The 20889-nt window shown below is 34.1% G+C and overlaps 1 protein-coding gene across 2 annotated transcripts in view; it reads left to right on the top strand.

Annotated features, from left to right (window-relative positions):
• Positions 1–20889, top strand: part of LOC115209828 (serine/threonine-protein phosphatase 2A 56 kDa regulatory subunit epsilon isoform) — a 259628-nt gene that overhangs the window by 35327 nt on the left and 203412 nt on the right. For both annotated transcript variants that reach the window (XM_036501105.1, XM_029778389.2), the window contains exon 2: positions 4750–4946. In XM_036501105.1, the coding sequence (XP_036356998.1) occupies positions 4750–4946 (197 nt within the window). The remainder of the gene's footprint in view (positions 1–4749; positions 4947–20889) is intronic.

The raw sequence follows: 20889 nt of genomic DNA, 5'->3' as shown, positions 1-20889 counted from the left end.
CAATTTGATGTATCTAAATCCATTCCTGGGTATTTTAATATTAACTCCTATACACATCCCATTTCTGTAACTGTTGACTCCAAACTTAGCTGGAACAAATTACCACCTTTTTTAACAAACATCAATGGTCAATGAGTACTTCCTTAACATGTTCTTAGGATCTTGTTCTCTTCACTTTTGAGCTCTGAAATGTATTTCTTTTTGCTGCTGCCATTTAGCAGATGTCGAGTGATAGCAAATGACACTCAAAAGCTATACTTTCTCTTCTTGTTTTGAGATAGTGCCTGTCAATAATACTGTTTTTTGTGGAAGTGCCCAATATTAATCGAAGAAATACCCCAAATGTGGGTATCAGTACTGGTGTTAGAAATGCATTGAGGCATATTATTTGGTTGTCAGAAAGTCTTGTGTAATATGCTTAGGTCACTCTTCACTCTTCCCCCCTCCTTTTAATAATTTTACTTCTGTTCTTTCCATGCTGATATAGGTTAGATGAGAGCTTTCAAGGCAGTCTACAGCCTGATGTCTTTCCTGACACCAACTCTTTCACTCATCATTTACAACATGCAGGGTTACAGTATATCTATTTTAAAAACTGGGATACGTGTGTTTATGTGTAACTGTTTCTATGTTTGTATACCTGACTAAAAAGGTTGAAACAGAATTATAATTCTGTAAGCTAGACATTAAAAAACAAATATATCTCTACTTCCCGAAACATTTCAGTTAGTATTTCAGTTTATGAAAACCTTACTATTATGAACATTCATATCGATGTGTGTATGTATTTATTGAATGTGTGCTTAAATATGATTGTTTATTAAGTGTGTATATAATAAATACAAATCTCAGTTGCTGAAATTTAGATAACAATGATTTTCATTGCTAAATGTGGTTAATTGACAATTGAATGTAACATCTATTTGTATTGTTCCACTTAAAATTTGCATTTGCAAAGCACATGTTTACTAGTCACTCTCTGTTAGTGAAAAATCTCAGCTCCATTGCTCTTCAATTCCTGCACTGATTTTCCCCTTTGTGCTGGATCTATGGCTTGCACGCAACTATTTTATTGCTATAGTCAATGTAATAGACCTGTTTAAGCTAAGTTTTTTGAAGTTGCTCAGTAATATCATCATCATCATCATTTAACGTCTGCCTTCCATGCTAGCATGGATGGGATGGTTTCACAAGAGCCAGCCAGGTAGAAGCCTGCACCAGGCTTCTATGACTGTTTTGGCTGAGTTTTACAGCTGGATATCCTTCCTAACACCAATCACTCAGCAGAGTGGACTTAGTGCTTTTTAGGTGGCACAAGCACAGGCAAAGTCAGTTTTGGCAAGTTTTTTTACAGCTGGATATCCTTCCAAACAGCAGCCACTTTAGTGTGGACTGGGTGCTTTTAAGTGGCACCTGCACTGAGAGGGCCACCATGTACTTGTAAGACCAAAAATAAAAAAAAAAAACTTTCAAGGGGGAGGGGGAATTGGAGGAGGTGATCATGAGTTGATGAAAGGTTATAGTGAGACAGAAACAAGTGTCTTGCTATAGAGGAGGGTACAAGGTTACCTTGCTGGAGAGAGAGGGAGAGGGAGAGAGGGAGAGGGAGAGAGCAGAAACAGGTGTGCTCTCGCAAAGGAAATACATGGTTACTCAACTTGAGGAAAGAGGAGGGGAGAGAGAGAGAGAGGGAGAGGGAGAGCAGAAACAGGTGTGCTCTCGCAAAGGAAATACATGGTTACTCAACTTGAGGAAAGAGGAGGAGAGAGAGAGAGAGAGTCGGAGACAGCAGGATAGAAATGGTAGCAAAATGCTGGGCATAGTCACAAGGGATGGGGATCAGAATATGAATGGGATGGTTGAGTAAAAGAAGAGAGAGATATAGTTGGTGGCAAGTGCCAGGGCATACCAAACGCCATAATATAAGTGGCAGGATTTTGTGGAAGGGGATGGAGTGAGTGGCGAAAGCCTGGGTATACATATAGAGGAGGGTGGCTACCGGATAGCAATGATACAGAGGAACAGGCCTATGATGGCAGGATTGGAGAGTGTGAGCTAGGCATAGTGTATGAAGGAAGAAATCTGAAGCAGAGAAGAGATGTGCATTGGTTTGTTGGGGTAGGGTGAGTGGAAATTTTTCTTGTTACGTGTAGGTGGAACATACAGGTCAGGTGCTAGCAGAGAGCAATAATATAGTGGCACAGGGCCAAGAGGACAGGATTGGGGAGTGAGAGGTAAGCATAGTGCATGAAGCGGAAATGTGAGGAAGAGATGTAGACGTAGTTTGGTTTGTTGTGGTAGAGTAAGAAGTTTTCTTAAGTGTGGGTGGGACACACAGCGCTTCTAGAACTCAGTTTTGCTGACATGGGCAGGTCTTCTCAAGAACTTCATATTGCCAGACATCTCGGTCCATTGTCATTTCCTCTGTGAGGCCCAACATCCTGAGATTGGTCCGAGTAGCAAAAACAGAATGCCTGATTAAACATATGATATATATTTAATTACACTCCCTTATTTTAAGCTTGAATTCCAACAAGGTTGATATTGCTTTCTGTCCTTTTGAAGGCAAAAGTACTAGTCATTTACAGAAGCTATTTTAACCAGCTATCCTTTCCTGTGCATTTACAACAGCATTGTGCCAATGTAAGGAATTAAAATTATGATCCGATTTATTTATTTATTTTTATATGTATAGACTGAACGAGGTGTCAGTGGGTGTATCAACAGAATATAGTGGAGTGTATTATGAGGTTTGGCTTGATAAGCAGAAAATCAGTATTATATCTCAAAAAGATGATGCACTGTTAAACCATGACCTGTTTAATAGTGCATTATTAAACAAGTCATGGTTGTTCTTCATGTCTTATTTCTATGAAGATATATCACTATGGGTATTGGACCATAATATTTAGTAAAACTCTTGAGGATCCTTGGTTTTTTATGTAAAATGCTATTAGTTTCATTAGAAGGAGAGCTGATTGAGTAAAGTCATTTACCTTGTTTTTTTGATAATTTTAACTTATATAGTTCAAATAATTTCCCTATATTTTTGTTAGAGAATTCGCTCTCTTTATTTTATTTTAGCTTCTCCTGTATTTTATCAGGTATCGTTCAGATCTGTTCTACAGATACCACTGTAGACCAAAATATATCTCTAGACTACTGTTCAAAATTTTATTCTTGTTCTTTAAATGTGACATACATACTAGGAATGTATCTTATCTTTGACTAAGGGAAATCATTTCTAAATTTGGTATGAACCACTTTTATAATACCATCATGTATGTTCCGTAGTTTTTCTTTTCCATAGCTGATTTTTTTTTTTTTGAAACATAAGATGGAGACATGGTTTTCTGGTTAAGAAGTTTGCTTCCCAACCACATTGTTTCTGGTTCAGTCCCACTGTATGGCACCTTGGGCAAGTGTCTTTTACTATAGTTTTACATGGACCAAAGCCTTATGAATGAATTTGGTTGATGGTAACTGAAAAAAGCTTGTCATTAGATTGCATGTATATATAGATGTGTGTGTGTAGATATGCATGTAACCCGCTAACACCCAGCCCTCCACTACTCATCTGTGTGTAGCACTACTCAGCAGCTATAATCACTTGAGAGCAAAAACTCCATCCTCTTTCTTTGCACTACCAATTACCTTCCTCCTCTGGAACCTCTCAGCCTTTAGTCTTATTCCCCTTTCCTTCCCCACACTATTTTAACCAATCACCAACTTTCTGTGGCTTCAGTTATTTCTCTCCTCTGCCATATTCCATCCTAACATCTCACATATCATTCACAATGCTTTCATATAAGCCATCAAACACCTATTACTAGTCACTCTTAGGTACCTCTCTACTACTCCTCTACCTTGCACTTACTCCTTTCTGAGTCACTTCTATCTCTCACTGTACATCTTCTCCTCATTGATATTTCCCATCAGCTGCACCTCTACCTTTTGTTCATCATTCACTACTCTCATCTCTAACCATTTTTTTACTCTCCCCTAACATTTTTAGGAAACTATCCATCCTCTTCCCCCACTTGATCTACTGTCTGTATCCTTTCTTATGTTCTCCTTCTTGTACCTTGAGAGTTTACTCTGGTATCCCATCATGACCATCTTTATCTTCTTCCAAGTTACTGCCAGAGTAGCCATGTATCTCTCATAGCAAGGCACTTATTCCTCTGTCATACTTTTTAATCTTTCAGCACCTGGCATTAAACTAACTCCCCATCTCAAATACTCCTCTCCACTTAGTTATGGAGTGTTTTTCCTCTTTCCCTGTTATTTTTCTGTCCTGCAAGTTACTTGGCAACCTCACTAATGCCAGTGGCATGTGAAAAACATCCAGTTTATACTGTAAAGTGGTTGGCATTAGGAAGGGCATCCAGCGACAGAAACCATACCAAAACTGACATTGGAGCTTTACTTGTGGCTCATTGGATCATGTCAAACTGTCCAGCCCATGCTTGTAAAGGAAATAGGTGTATGTATTTATGTTTCCTTGTGTTGGTGGTGCTTGGAGGTTGTAAATAAGAACCACAGTCATACAAGTGGTGTTCACTTCCAGTATTTCATGAAAACAAATTCAGACCATGAGAAAATATTGCCTTACTTGGAAGCAGGTGAGGTTATAGAAAATATGCCTCACCAGCATGGAAAAGTTAATGTTAAAACATTGATGATGATGAGATTTTCTTTCATTTAAGTTTCCATAATTGAAGTAATCTTCACTTTTATCTTTTATAGATACATCACCCGCAGAACAGCAGGAACTGTTCACTAAAAAGCTTCAACAATGTTGTTTAGTATTTGATTTTATGGACCCTGTGTCAGATTTAAAGAGTAAAGAAATCAAACGAGCATGTTTGAATGAACTTGTGGATTATATTACCGCTACACGAGGAATTCTTACCGAACCTGTCTATTCGGAGATTGTAGGAATGGTGAGTGGTTTCTTTTTCATCATTGTAAAATTTTATCTCATTCTCTGCTGTATCTTTTTATACCAATTGTTTCTGAAGATCCATCTTTTAACAAGTTTTCAGTATCCGTTTTGCTGAGTATTTGTTTGTATTATCTAACCATATAATAATTATAGCAATAATAATAAACAGTATGAAATCACTTTGCTTATTTTCATTTGATAATTCTTTGAGGGTCAGTATTGTCCTTAAATGTCGATATTGCCTTTGAACAAACAAACACGCGCATGCACACACACACATATTTAGATGTTAGCAAAGTAATGCTTTTTCAGACATGGCTGTGGGTTTAACAAGTTGTCTTTGCGGTTGTGTGGTTTCAGGTTCTATTCAACTGCACAGAGCCTTGGGACAGTATCTTCTACTATAGCTTTGATTGGACCCAATCCTTTGTGAGTGTTGTTGGCTTGGTAGAAACTGCAGAATTACTGTCAGGTGGATTATACCAGTTCCTGGGTGGTAAATTTAATTCACTATCTGGTTTGACAGCACCCCATGGTTCTTTAGGGCCTTTTAGTGAAACTTATTCTATTGCAAGCATTGGACCAAGTTCCCATCCTAGTGATAACACATGACTTATAGTTTCTTCCTCTTTTCCTTCCACTTTGGTGGCCCTGCAAAAGGTCATGTGTACTACTCTCTTTCCTGTGGATAAATTCTATTTAAAAAATTTAATATATTACTAGCTGTATTCTATGTAATGGCTTGCAGTTTTGATAGTGCAGTAAGATTTCCAGCTGCAAGGTCACCAGTTTATATTATGACCAGTAAGCAACTATATTCATGACCAAAGGTACTACCAGAGACCTAGTCTACCTATATAGAAATAGATGTTGTCAATCTAACAGGTCTTAGATATAATGAAAGTTTTCCTCCTGGTGTGTCTACATCCAACAGAATGGGATTCTCTACCAATCCATATGTAAAGTAAAACAAAAGCATTAAAGTGTTTTTTTTTTAAACAGCTACATCCAAAATGGTATTTCCATTTTATCTATGTGATATTTTGTTTGACATGTGAATTCCTTTCATTCACAATTCTGTTATTTTTAGTTCAACACAAATTCTCTTCATTCATCTGAAAGAGTTCTTTTCATAATAAATTGAAAACAATTTTGGGGATAAGCATTTTCTCAGATTAGTTGCTCATCTCTGGATAGAATTATTTCTGTCTAAATCTAACACAAGCTAATTTTCTTGTCAAGACAGGTTGCTTCAAATGCTTCCAAAGTATAAAACAGTGATGTCTTGTCATAAAAAATTAAAAATAATTCTGTTCTAGCTATGCATCTATCTTTCTCTCTCTCTCATATATATATATATATATCTATATATATATAGATATATATAGTCAGAGGAGAAGAGGGGGTTATCTGTGACCTTTGCAATGTGTCTGTTGGCTAGTCGTTAGCATGTTAAGTGAATTTTTCCAGTCAAACCAGATGGCTTTTGTTGTGTGTATGTGTGTGTGAACTGTATTATATCAGATAAGTATGTTATGTGGGTCACACTAAAGCTTTATAGAGAACCACCAACTGACCTTAAAAAGAGAATCTAATTTATTTCGACACAACTTTTGGCGATTTGAAGATATGTGTAGTCACTATGTGAGATCATCAGAAATTGTGTCTGCCAAATTTACTCACCAAGGTATTGGTTGGACTTGGGCTATTGTAGAAGACACTTGCCCAAGGTGCTATGCAGAGGGGCTGAACCTGGATTCACACTTCCTTTTCTGGCAGTTGATGGAGTTGGGATAAAAGCTTAGCACTAGTAATTAACAAAATATATCAACTCTACAGTGCTGCTGCTCAATGCTTTTTTATGCTACTTATTTATTGATAGGTTAATTTGGTACTATAAAAACTCATGTAATTTACGCACATTTTTCCGCAAAAACAAAAATAAACTTTAGGGGGGTGTGTAAATTAGATGAGTAGATCATTTTCAGAATTTTTTTTAGAAATTTTTTTGTTGCAAAATGAAATAGAAATGTAAACATTCATACCGCAAATTGAATAATTTAATGTCAGAATAGGTTTTTACAGAAAAAATATAATGAAGTTGACTTTTATTTATGCTGGATGGTATAATGCTTACTTTTTCTGTATAAATTTACTAAAATCATTAAATGGTTGGCTACTGTTTGAAGTTTGATGTTCATGCTGGTAATCACAGTCCGGGCCATATTTTACATTGCTTCCTTAAATAGATCAGTTTTTCTCTGCTTAAGAAGACTAATTTGCATTTGCCTCCAGAAGCTTTTGCTCACTTTCTCTGCGTTAGGACAGTGAAATTCATCACAGCTGATATTGGCAAACGCTGATGACAACATCATAAGTTATCCTTGTGCATGTAAACTCATTAAGTGAATATGATTTAGCATTCCTACAGAAACCTTCATTTACCTTATATGATGTTTAATGTCATTTCACATTCATGTTGAATTATGCAGCAATCTTATGTTCTCTTCATAGAACACTTGTATGTATTACTAGTTCTTTTGGTATAGTAAATTTTTGCTATTCTTGTTTATGTCTCCTCACAGATGTATATATTCTAACAACTCACTTCTTAAATTTCATACCTCTCTTGTTCAGTAAACATCGAGTTAAACTTGCAAAGCTGTTAATTTTCTCTTTTTGATTTTTGTTTTAGCGGGTTAGCAGACTATCGGTTTGGTCTCCTGGCTAAAACAGTAATGACAAATTTTTAAGTTTGCCTAACATTTTATAAGTGTGAAAGGGATTAAAATTTCAATACTCTGTATCAAAGATTCGAACAAGAATAGGCAGAAAATGAAAGCTTGAGACAAGAAGACACTTTCAACCAATTAGAATTCTGATGTTTATTGGTAATTAAACTTATTTTGCAACACCTGTGCATATTTATCAACTTTGTTTTTGTTAAGAATTTCCTATGATTGTGATTTGAGAGAAGACATACAGAAGTATGCTAAAGGTCGGACATAATCTCTTGTGGGCAAGAAATGTAAAATAAAGTTTATTGTAAACAATACAAAGACTTCATAATTTAATAGCTTTCAATGTGATACCTGTTAAACTGAAATTATTTTTATTTAATGAAAATTTAATAAAATCTAATCATAAGTAAGTGAAATTATGCTAAATACAACTAAACTGAAAACCTTTTTCCCCTGGCCATATCAGCAATTCTGAAAACTTTAAGGGGCGAATTTTACATGAGTAGAAGCTTTTTTTTAACAATTTTTATCCTGAAAATCACCTGAGTAAATTACACAAATTACATGGGTTTTTACAGTAATTGGTTAAGTGTTTACTTATGTGCCAGGTAAAGAATTTTGACTTAGTTACTTCTAATTCCCTGAATTTGTAAATACTGAAAAAACTTTAAAATTAGAGTATTAAAGGTCTTTTCAAGTTCAACATGTTTTCTCGAATTGCAATCGCTATAGATTTAAAAATCTTGAGTAGATAACAATATGAGAAATTAGAAATTTGGATAATTTTTTATTGATCAAATGTCAAGTATCTTATGTGTTATTAACACTTTTGTAATTTTTCAAATCAGATTTACACACACACATGCATGTGTGTATGCGCTCGTGCACACACACACATGCATGTATGTGTGCAACTCACGCACACACACACACACATACTTTAGATGTAATGGCAGATCTGAGGTAACCTGTAATTGTCTTCATGTTGATCTCAAAAGTTCATATAGAGCAGTTTGTAGCATAACTTTATTTTGTCAGCTTTTTAATCAACATTAATGAAAAAGTAAATGTTATTTCAATATTTTTCTAGAATGTATATGCATATTTCCCCTTCTTAATTAAAACATTTCGATTATTATTTCTGTATGATAATAAGTGTATCTATACGTGGAAATGCTTATTTCTATTGTAGTTGAGTAATAATAAGGTTGATGGGAGCCATAGAAAATCAAGTCCTTTATGATATGGCAATAAAATACATTACAAATCTGAATTAATCTTGGAATTGATTCTACCTCCTGATCTCTTGAATGAAAACAAAAAAACTTATGCCATGGATTATATAAAGATATAGACACAGTAGCCTAGTGTAGTTTTTTTCTACCTGACTAGCTCCTGTCAGCCATCCTACACATGCATGCATGGAAGATGGATGTTAAGCGATGATGATTTTCTCCTTTTATAAATTTAGATGATAGAAATATTTATTTTTGGAACTTAAAACTTTTTAGTCTAATTTTTAAAAAATGTATGCAATTTTACTTCCAGTAGGTTTATAATCCAAGGAAGAATTTAGTTGGAAAGCGGTGGATCTTTTAGATAATTTAAATCATATCCTTCCTGTTTCTGTATTTTTATCTCTGGATTAAAGTGATAGGCCTTTATTTAACTGAGGCTGTAATAGTCCTGAGAAAGTTCTTTTGCATACAAAAATATCGTTTCTTTTGGTTAATCAACAATTTATGGGTACTTTTTTGTGACAGCTTAATGCTTAGAGAAGGAGGGTAGATAAACTGTTTGTAATGGATCTAAAGTTGGTTATAGAGAGACTCATTTATCTATCATCTATGGCATTTCCATTTGAATTTAGTTATTATCTATTGGTAAGTATAAGTCAACTAAATCTAAATCATATTGCAGCTTTTGCCACTATCTGGTATCACTTGTCTCCTTGCTGTTTATGTTATAGAAATTTTTTTTCTTTTGGTCATTACATTTTCAGGAGAAAATGTTTATCATTACATATTTTGGAGTAGGTATTGATTAGTGTTATATCTCCTCTTCCACATATTTAATTTTGTGAATTATATTTTGTATGTAAACAAATCATTTTACTTAGTCCTCTTCATATTGGACTAAGGAAGATCTACATAGTAATGTTAAAACTATTTCTTTATAATTAGTCTTTCAGTCTTCCAAGTTTTAGTACTTTTCAGATTATCTATTTTTGTTAATTAAAAAAGCTCTCAGGATTGTCAATAGAACAAATATCAATAATATGCCGAAGCTGGGTTATTAACTGTGTAACCTATCCTTTACAAAAACAAAGCCTGTTTTTCTCTTAAAAGTTAATAGTCAATATTTTGAAAATAAATAGAAAACATTATTGTTTGAGAATAATCCTATATAAGATAATATATTGGTCCTTCATTTGTATTTGTATTTATTGTTATCAACATACTCTTACTGTTGTTCTCTGCTTTTATGGATTAGACAGGTTATTCAGGTTGCATAAAGGTCTCCCATAATAAATATATATTAGCTATTTCAGGTGGTTGCCTTCTGGAATTTAACCCAATTTCCACATTACTCCTTTCAGTTGGCATTTATTGAACCACAGATGATTAAACAAACTCTTGAAGAACCTTGCTAGAGCAAGTGAGCCTATTCAAACAAAACTCTAAGTTATCCAGAATAACCCAAATCAATAGATTGGTCTGACTGTACTGACATTCACATCTTCTTTATAATCTAGCTCATTACTCCATCTAGTGACTTTTGAAATGTTGTGTGAATAAGAATTCATGTGTTATAACAATATATCCTATTTAGATCTAAAATATCTAAAACTTCAGAGAATTGGACCATTCAAATATTATTAATTATACCTGTCAGATATTTTCAAAAATACTGATTCTAAAAACTATAAAAAGACAACTCTTAAAAAGAATTCCTCTCAAACAATATTTTACAGGCCCATTACTCGTATGTGTGTGTGAAGATCCCAGGAAAGTTTTTTCAAACCAAACCCAATTAAAACTAAAAGACAGTTTAAGTTTGTAAAGACACAGTTCTCATGGCTGTGATGTGTATTAATTAGTGCTGTTTATTACTGTATTAAAACTACAAGACTAATTAAATGTGATGTGCTCATCCTGTTGCTGTAATGTGCATTAATCCATATAGCAATTGCAGAGTATGCAACATAACCCTCATGACTAAATAGACATTTCAGTTACACTCCACAATATCTCGAAATGTTTTTAACCCAAAGGAATTGTTTTATAGTGGAAAGCCATGTTTAAAATATTTTATACTACCAAACCCTTTTGTTCTTAAAAAGAGGTCAGGTAATATCAAAAAGCTCAGTCATTATTAAAAATCCTGTTCCAGAAGTTCCTTATCATTTTCAGACATATGAGAAAATATATAAATAGATGCAAGCAAACATACAAATGGGAATACAGCTTGGTTTAAATTAATACAATCAAGGAAACAAATTTTAACTGATATCCTAAATTTTTAAACACAACTTCTTTGTTATGGTAAAGCATGCTTAAACATGTATCCATGTTCATCTCTGTGGAGTGTCACATGGTGATAAAACTCTGTGTGTGTGTGTGGCTACATTTAACATTAAATATAAGTATATAAATAGATGTTTTTAAAACTTACAATTTATTAAAAAGATATTTGCAGGCCTGGCTGTGTGATTAAGAAGCTTGCTTCCCAACTGTGTGGTCTTGGGTTCAGTTCCACTGTATGACACTATGGGCAAATGTTTTCTGCTATAGACTCAGGCTGACTAAAGCCTTATGAGTGAATTTGGTAAAAAGAACTTGAAAGAAGCCTGTCGTGCACACGTGTGTGTGTGTGTGTGTGTGGAATTTGTGTGTTTGTCTTAATGTCATGTGATGATTTTTAAATGAGCATCACCTTCATACAAGTGACACTATTTGTTTCCAGTCTTCCATGCAAAACATGTTTAGTTATGGGGAAATAGTAACTTGCTTCAAAACAGGTGAGAGTGGTGGCTGGAAACTGTGCCTCAACAAATTCTATTTGATCTATGCAAACATGAAAAAGTGGATGTTAAACCATAATAATAATGGTGATAGACTTTAATCAACAAAATGTGTTCTAATATATTTATTTTCCCTCTCACTTTACAGAAGGTTGTAGGTTCCTCACTTCTGTTATAACTCTGATCCAGGCATAGAGAAAGCTCACGCTCTCATGCAACAACACAAACACATTTGCACAAGTATTTGCTTGCATAAAACAATTGTTTCACTTGGCCAAAAATATATATGATGCAGATTGAAGTTATTATATACAAATCCTCTTATTTGTCTCCTCTACAGATTCAGATAGTCTTTAATCAAAGAAAACATGACTAGACACCCAAATCAATGCAACATATTTCAAGTACCATGCCACAAATGAATGTGTAGTGAGGAGACACCAACACATTTGTGGGACAGAGGTTTTAATGTTGTTGAATGTGACTTTGGTAGTTAGATGGACAGCTTTCTTTTGTATGTGATCTTATAACAGCAACTGTTCCAGATGTAGGGGCAGTATTTTATTGCTATACTTTAGGTTAGTACAGCCAATAGCTGAAGTATTTTCTGATTCTATAAAAAAAAAAAAAAAAAAAGGCTAGTTTCGGGGATGCAGTGTTTACTATAAATACATAGGATTGTCAAAATCATCAGCGATTGTGAAGCCAAATCAGGGATTTGTTACAATTATAAGGTTTTTAATAAAGTTTAAGTTTTAAGAGAATGAAAATGATTGTTTGTGTCTGTCAGTATAATCAACTTGATCCATTATCACAAATAATAAAATAGATAAAATTAACTAAAATAAAAACAACCATATACTTAATTTAGAAATCATTGTTGGATGGTGGAATAGCAGAAATGGAAGAGCACAGGGTCTATGACAGAGTTCAATTCATCCCAAGTTGACTTTGCTTTATCTACCACCTGAGTCACTAAAATAACTACTATGAATATATTGTATGATTCAGTTGTATTTCTCCATTACATATCTATGGCCTTGAGTTAATAGAAATTCTTTTTTGATTCTAATAAAATTAAAATATTAAGTTTTTTTATTCTAAGTTTCAAGCTATATTTTGTACATGTGTATTTTTATAATTAATATTTTTGATATCATTCAATTTTAAATTAGTTTTGTCTGGATGAGAACTATTTCTAACAGAATTGATATGAAAGTCAGCAAATTAATAAATGCTGTGGTTCCTTGGCCAAACATTTATAACTAAGCATTGATTTGCAACAAGTCAATTCTGAGTAGAACTCTGTAGTATTCATATGTCAAGGAGGAATATAATGAGAAGCTTGTTGAGGAATCAATATGAAAAAGGAAATGAGGTGTACAGCCCACCATCTGACACACATAAGTGAGCAAGGCTGGTAATATCTTGCTAGTTGTCATGCTGTTGTATTGACCGAACTAAGAATATCAAAATACATTAGCTGCTCATACTTCTTCTGTTAGATGTGGCGCTTACTGATGATAGTCATGGTGGTTTAATTTAGTGAACTGGTCTGTTGCTGAAATGTGCAATAGAGCTGATAGGCTATTAAGTCTGTGCGTCAATATCAGTAGTCACACATTGATACTCAGTGTATCTACAATGTATATAGAAAGAGGTTAATCTTTCTAATGTTATGATAATTATGGTCACCACTGCCATTATCATCTTTATTGAGCCATTGAGAGTACCAATGTGTTGTTTGATCTGCTGGAAATAGCAGTCACATCTCCTTTGGACCACATCATGTCCTCTAAAAAATAGGACACATGGGATAATGTAGTCCTAGATATTTTGAGATAAAGAGATGGCCAGAACTTGCTCTTGATCATAGCTTTGCTTAATCAGTGGACCTGGGGCTAAATGTAATCTTCTTTTCAGCTTTTGTTTTGCCATGCTGGCTGGGAATATGGTAGACCTGTTTATACAACACATATTTAGTTGACTCTGTTTCATGTTAGTATTTAGCTTTCTCAATTCCGTTCTATTTCATGCCAAACATTCTTTCATCAACCTCTTCTACCAGTCTCCATCAACTCATATGTACTTCTTCATACAACTAGTCATTATTAATACATATTCTGAGAGCAAGATGTTTTTGATATATAAATGCAAATGGAGGATATATACTGAGTGATTTGCTAGTGGCTGAAAGGCAAGGAACTGATCTTCACAAATAAAATGACACAAAATTGTGACAATAATAGAAATAAGTTACTGGTGCATTGTTTTATTTCAGTGCTAGACTGTAGCAATATAGTTTGCTAAAAATCGGTAAATATACTCTTCATGAAATAGACTGATGTAAACACCTTATCTATGTACAGTGTCTTCATGGACACAAAACGGGTAATCAGCCAGCTTAGTTTCAAGCCTGTGTTGGGATTTCATTAACAACTAAGTTCCTTCCTTATATAGAGACACTATTTGTTAAAAAGAATGACTCGAAACTTAAGTAAATCAGACTGGTTTGCACTCGACAGCTGGTTTGATTAACAAATTACTGATGCACTTTGTTTTAATGTTATGGAGTATATGAAAAACAAACAGCTTCTTTTTATGTCCATGTAAATATAAAGATAACATTTTTATGTGTCTATTACTACAGAGTTGGCTAAAATCTAAAGATATATTCTGTAATACAATTTAGCAATGGTAGAAATATATCGTTGACTTCCCCATGGATAAAACAAAAATAGTTGCTAAACTGATGATAGGAATGTCAGTATGTAAGTTTTACAGCATTAATTTGAGAAATCACAATAGATCTCTTTCGTAAGTAACTTGGATATTTTCTTGTCTGTGTACACACACACACACACACACACACACACACACACACACACACACACACACAACACACACACACACACACACACACACACATAAATACACTAATTTAAAAATGTTGAAATTATCTTCAGTGCCCCAGCAAGGTCACAATACAATGCCTAGAACAATAAAAGAAAAAAAGGAACACTGAAGTAGTGGATTAATTTCATTTTATTGCCAAGTTTTTATCTGTCTGGTCTTATAAAATGGTTGAAAATGTATCTATCTATTCAGTTAATAACTGAAATTTTAGCACTCAAAAACCCCTAGAGATTGGTATGCAAGTATTTTTTGTAAATTATTTTGTCTGGATTTAGATTTGTGTAGTAACAACAATAGCATGCTTATCTTCATGTAATTTTCTATTCTCATTTATTTTTTTCTGACATGGATGAATGAATTTGCATTGCATCATTCTTTCCATTTGACTTGATTGTGTATCATCTCACCCATGGGGTTCAGCATTCTGTGATTCAGTCAAGTCAGGTCACTATTAACTTAATTTTATTTCACTTTGCATGTTTCATCATTTTCAGTATATTGCTACCTGGCTACTTGTGCCTTCTTACATGGTTTAGCATGCATTTATAGATGCAACACAGTGCTGTCTCTTGGGGTCAATGGGTGTTTCAGATCTTATAACATACACTCTCATCCAGGCAGCCTGCCTGAAGTGGATGAAGCCCAGACTTGTGTCTAAGCAGTATTATACTGACCATACCATAGCAGTTTCCCAAATATCTATTCTCAAATATCCATTCTCAAATATCCAAAGTATCATGCTCAAATTATTCTTCCTGACAGCTATAGAATCTTTGTTCTAATTCTCCATTTTGCTTCCATAGGGCATTACATTTTTTATTTAAGTCAACTTTCTCAGGGCCTCTCTCTCTGAGTGGAAGGCAAATCGTTTGATGCCTATGTGTGAACAGCTATGCTGCATGGCAGTGAAACATAGGCTGTGACAGCTGAAGACATGCATAGGCTTGAAAGAAATGAAGCCAGTATGCTTTGCTGGATGTGCAATGTCAGTGTGCATGTTTGACAGTGTAAGCATCTTGAGAGAAAAGTTAGGCATAAGAAGAAAAGAGGCATCAGATGTGGTGTGCAAGAAAGACAACAGCTATGGTCATGTGATACGTATGGACGAGGACAGCTGTGTAAAGAAGTACCTATCTCTAACTGTGCTGGGAACCTGTAGTAGAGGTAGACTCAGGAAGACATAGAATGAGGTGGTGAAGCATGATCTTCGAACTTTGAGCCTGACAGAAGCAAAGTGACTGAGTTCCTTTCGAGTGTTGGGCTTCAAAGAGGCAACGATCAAGACCTTTGGCATTATGTTGTGCCTGAGAAGATCCATCAAGCTGAGCAAAATCGCAGTCATGGCAGATACCAGTGTCACGCAAATTGGCACCCGTGCCAGTGGCTTATAAAAGCACCCCGGTGTCATGTAAATGGCACCTGTGCTGGTGGCACATAAAAGCACCCATTACACTCTTGGAGTGGCTGGTATTAGGAAGGACATCCAGCTGTAGAAAACCATGTCAAATCAGATTAGAATCTGGTGCAGCCTTCCAGCGTGCCAGCATGGACAACAGACGTTAAATGATGATGATGAACTCTGTCTCCTTGAAGTTCTTTGTTCTGATGAAGGGTACAGCTTCAAGTCACAATACCTATCACTAATACCATTCTCAGCACATCACTTTCATAGCATTGTTACTGCTTCTAGTGAGCAACTCATGGTGATAGTGCCAGGTACATATTGGACCAATTTAGCGAACTATCAACTCTGCAAATTTGTAACTATTTACTCTTGGGAAATGTGTATTATTAACAGCTAAATGTTCTGTGTTCTTCAATCTAGCTAGCTTTAAAAAAACAAATTTGATATCAGTTTCTTTAATCATATTATTAATGAAGTATCAGTTAGATTAAATTAATTTATTTTTTCAAAATGAGATTGAATGAATTTTCCGTTTTTTAAAATCAGTTTTCTTCTTAACTGTAAATCTATTTTACTTCTTGTTCATTTATTGTAATCATATTTTGAAAACTTAGGTTATTAGACAAGTTTTCATTTTCTTAAATTTCAGTGATGTGCTTACATATAAAATAAAGATATATTTTGTTTGAAATATACAGGAATTTCTTCCCAATGATATTCTTGGAATAAGAGACAAAACTATTTGTATAATATTTTAGATATAATCATGGAAACAAATATGTGGAGACAGTTCACATATGGAAAGAGTTTCATTGATATCTAACAAAAGGATGTGATAATATATTTCTATGATTGTCCATTACCATTATTCTTGTTGAGACTTTTCCATGTGGAATGTTATTAACTTGAATTATTAAAACTGATATTTTTCTTATCTTTTTGACTGAATTTTTTTTTATTACCATTTTTTTTTGTTTTCTCAGAAACTGATTTGTTATGCCAGACTTTACTATCATTTTTGTTATAGTCAATACGTTTCGAGATGGGCTGAATTAGATACTTCCTATCACTTTCTCACACACCACCTGGTCATTATTACTAACTGAACAACAGCCCTTTCCCCTTCAGTTTTTGCTAAACTGCACTGAATATTCCTCCACAAACTGCATATTATGTTTTTAGATTCTTTTGAATTTTGGGAAGTTTAATGTAGGCCATTATGACCCACCAAAGATAGTTTAATAGCCTACTTCACAGTTGAATGCTTCGTACAAAGAACAACATTCAGCCATAAAATCGATTGCATTCACATACATCAGTATAGAAAAATCTATCCAATTAGTGAAAGAAGGAAAAAAGATTTAGTATAAAGTTTGGAATTTCACAAGTAAGTGTTCATTTGTTATATATTTTTTAATAAAACAAATATTTAAAAATTTTTATATATATATATATTGTTGAATTGGCTATGGTAATGTTTAGTTGAATTATACTACAATGAAACTCAGGGATATGGATTTTTTGTTCAACTAATGCATTTATAAAGTGAGCTACATAAACTGGCTTGTTTTCAGCAGTGAACATGGTGTCTGTTTACAGCTAGGTGGACTGAATGATTCAGAGTTAAATGTCTTTACCAGCTGCAAAGCGTCAGTAATGGAAGACAAACTATCAACTCTTCGGTTTGTTGGCTAACATCCTGGTAACTCAACCAGCTGCAACTGTCAGAAAATAGTAGTGCTTAGATTGTGAAAGAATGATGCAATTAACGGATTGTATTTGCACATTTGAGAAGGTAATTTGGTAGAAGGGATATAGTATTGCAACTACCCAGTCATACTTCTTGTGTTCAAATCTACTGTTAACCATTTTGTGTTTTGGGACAGTTCATTTAATTCTAATGCTTCAGTTCATGTAGCTATCAAGAATAGGTAATTGAACTAGGAATGTTAACTGAAATGACTTTTTAATACCATTATGCTAGATTTAAGATTTATCAATCAGAAGCTAGTCATGTTTGCAGGTGTATCTATATTTTTGGTATAATCTAAGAAACAATAGGTTCTTGCAGAATTTCAATGAAAGGTTACAATGATAGTTGCAAGATAGTGAAACTAGGTTTGCTGAGTTGGTTAATCAAGAACATCACTTCATTTTTAGAAAAATAACTTCACACTGGTCTTCAGATACATCCATTTATGTCATTTAACATCCATTTTCCATGTTGGCATGAGTTGGACAGTTGAACAGGAGCCGGTGGCATGGTTTCTATGATTGGATGCACTTCCTAACACAAACCAGCATGTAGTAAGTGCTTTTTATGTAGCACCTTGCAAGACAAAGACCCCTCAACTAGGGAAGGAGAGAGTAGTATTGTGGGAGGTGGCTTTGTCCTAGTTGAGAGGTTAAAGTATAGTAGATATAGATAGGTGCCTTGCTGTATAGGAGATACTTGGCTATCCCAGTTGGAAAAGAAAGGAGAAGAGATATAAAGACAAAGAAAGAGATGGTGGTGGTGATGTATTTGGGAGGGCATACCCTCAAAGTATGGGGTGGTGGTGGTGGTGAATATAAGTGGTACAGAGAATTGGACAGGGTGAGTGAGCAGGGGGTGATAAAGGGGGATGTTTCATAAGTGTAAAGAGAGATAATTCGCAATGGGGAGGAGCTGACTGTAGCAAGTGATGGTGAGAGATATAGCAGTATAAATTGTTGTTAGTCCCAGATCAATCTTGATAGTGCACAAGAATGTTCAAAAGCCCCCCCCCCTGCTATGACCATTTCATATGTGGTGGTTCTTTTAGAATTACATTGATTCAGTTGATCCCCTCCTTTCAAAATGTGATCAACATGCTCTCCCACTCTCAAAATACCTTTTAGAAACAGTTATTTAAATAGCTGCTTTGCAGCACAACCTAGTGAGCTCTGCTTATGTAAATCTTTATTTTATGAAAGTACATAGTTTATAAGTTTGCTAATTAGATTTTTTTTTTTTTGATAAACAGTAAGTCTTTGTTATGAAAAGACTAGTTTGATTGTTACATATAATGAGTGAAGTGACTTTGTAGAAAAATTGGCTGTTATTCATTATTGGCCTCCCCCAACACCTATAAGAAAAGAAAAAAGTTTCAATATTTGTATTTTGAGTATCAGATACCAAAGACCTGCCAATTTCTTTTTTAGTTAAAAAGAAAAATTACATAACTTTTCTTTTTAAATTATGAGCTCATTAGAGTTTGGAGATGTTCAACTGAAATAATTTTTTTCATGTTTGGATTGTATAGATATAATATTTTATTTCCAATTTCATATTCATCATCCTTAATTGAAATGGAAATAACACTTTAAATTTTCAGAAAGTGAAGTAATAAGGATTTCAGACTCGAGTATATTATGATTTATGTGGAGGTGGGGTTCTGCAGATTGTGAATCTCTGATATTCAAGACATCAAGATATCTAGAGCCATTTTTTAAGGCATAATAAACAAGTTTAAGGATTGTTTTAGTAAGTTCATGCTCAAAGTGCTGAAAATTATTTATATAATTAGATAAAAAGTTGAGTTGGCATAAATAGTTATTTTTTTGTTTCACTGCTGTCTTTAAATTCTGTTAAGATTTATTTTCGCCTGGTCCCTCTGGGGCTGATACCCTAGTACTTTCCCAGCTTTGGTTTAGTTGACTGTAATCTTTCCTCCTATGAAATATGGTTTTGTACCTAGGTCAGTGAAATAGTGTTTTTCTTAGATAAATAGTGCAATTTACAGTTGTTCTCTCAATAAAATCTCAGCATACCATTTCTTTTACCCATTGCTATTAAAACATGCTGCAACTATCAGATTTCTAACACCACTTGTGTAAAGAAACTTTTACTCTTAAAGATATGATCTAGAATTTGCAGTGATTCCTCCAGAACATTTAACCCTTTTGATACCAACCTACCTGAAACTGGTTCTGTGATGCAATCTTCTTGTTTTAAAGTGATCTAAATTCAAAAACTTCCATCTACATTTCATGTTAATTTATGTTCCATACACTAGCCTAATAATGAGTTATTTAAATAAATTCTTCATTATTTTAAAAATTAATTGAAGTAGAAGCAGTGTGTTTCAGTAGAAATATGGTAATAAAAAAGATTAAAAAATGACCCTTCTTGAACAATGTTCATGAAATCTAAAATTAGATTTGGCTTGTTCCAAGTATTTGAAAACATTTTTTCCTTGCTTCTCTCAAAGTTTCTCTGGCTTCTTTTTAGCTAAGACTAGTTCTAAATGACTATTTCTTGCTCATGATAAATTGTTAATCTGTCCACCAACTCGAGCCTTTTGAATATTTTTGAATGCATTTCTGACATGTTAGGGGTGAGTAAGATACAACAAAATGAAAGGTAAGGTAGTACAACATAGAAATAAAAGTTCATGCCTTAAAAATCAATTCCTGACTGCAACCTCACTCTCAGTTTACGCATTAACTGTGTTCATTTTTATTATATCTACTCATTGATAGCATTCCTTATATTCTTCTCAATAATTCCTCACATTCCACACAGATATACACAATGTGGAATACATATGTGCACCATACACACATTTATGTGGAAGCAGTCACTCATATATGTGGATAGAAACTAAAAGAAATACTGAACAAAATTGATTTTTGTTTGGCAAATACAAAAAATAAGATAACAGTAGATTTCTTGATTCTCTAAACATGTTTTATCACTCACTGGAAGTGCTGTTTGTTTTTTCTTGTGCCTCCAATCTGGAACTGTGCACACCAAAAGCTACCTCTTTAATAATGATCTACAACAATCTGTAGTTGTGAATTGTCAACTGATATAAAGAAAAAAAAAAGAGAT

The sequence above is a fragment of the Octopus sinensis genome, linkage group LG3, assembly GCF_006345805.1.
Source record: "Octopus sinensis linkage group LG3, ASM634580v1, whole genome shotgun sequence".
In the NCBI taxonomy this organism is placed as follows: Eukaryota; Metazoa; Mollusca; class Cephalopoda; order Octopoda; family Octopodidae; genus Octopus; species Octopus sinensis.
This window is presented reverse-complemented; position numbering and strand designations above follow the sequence as displayed.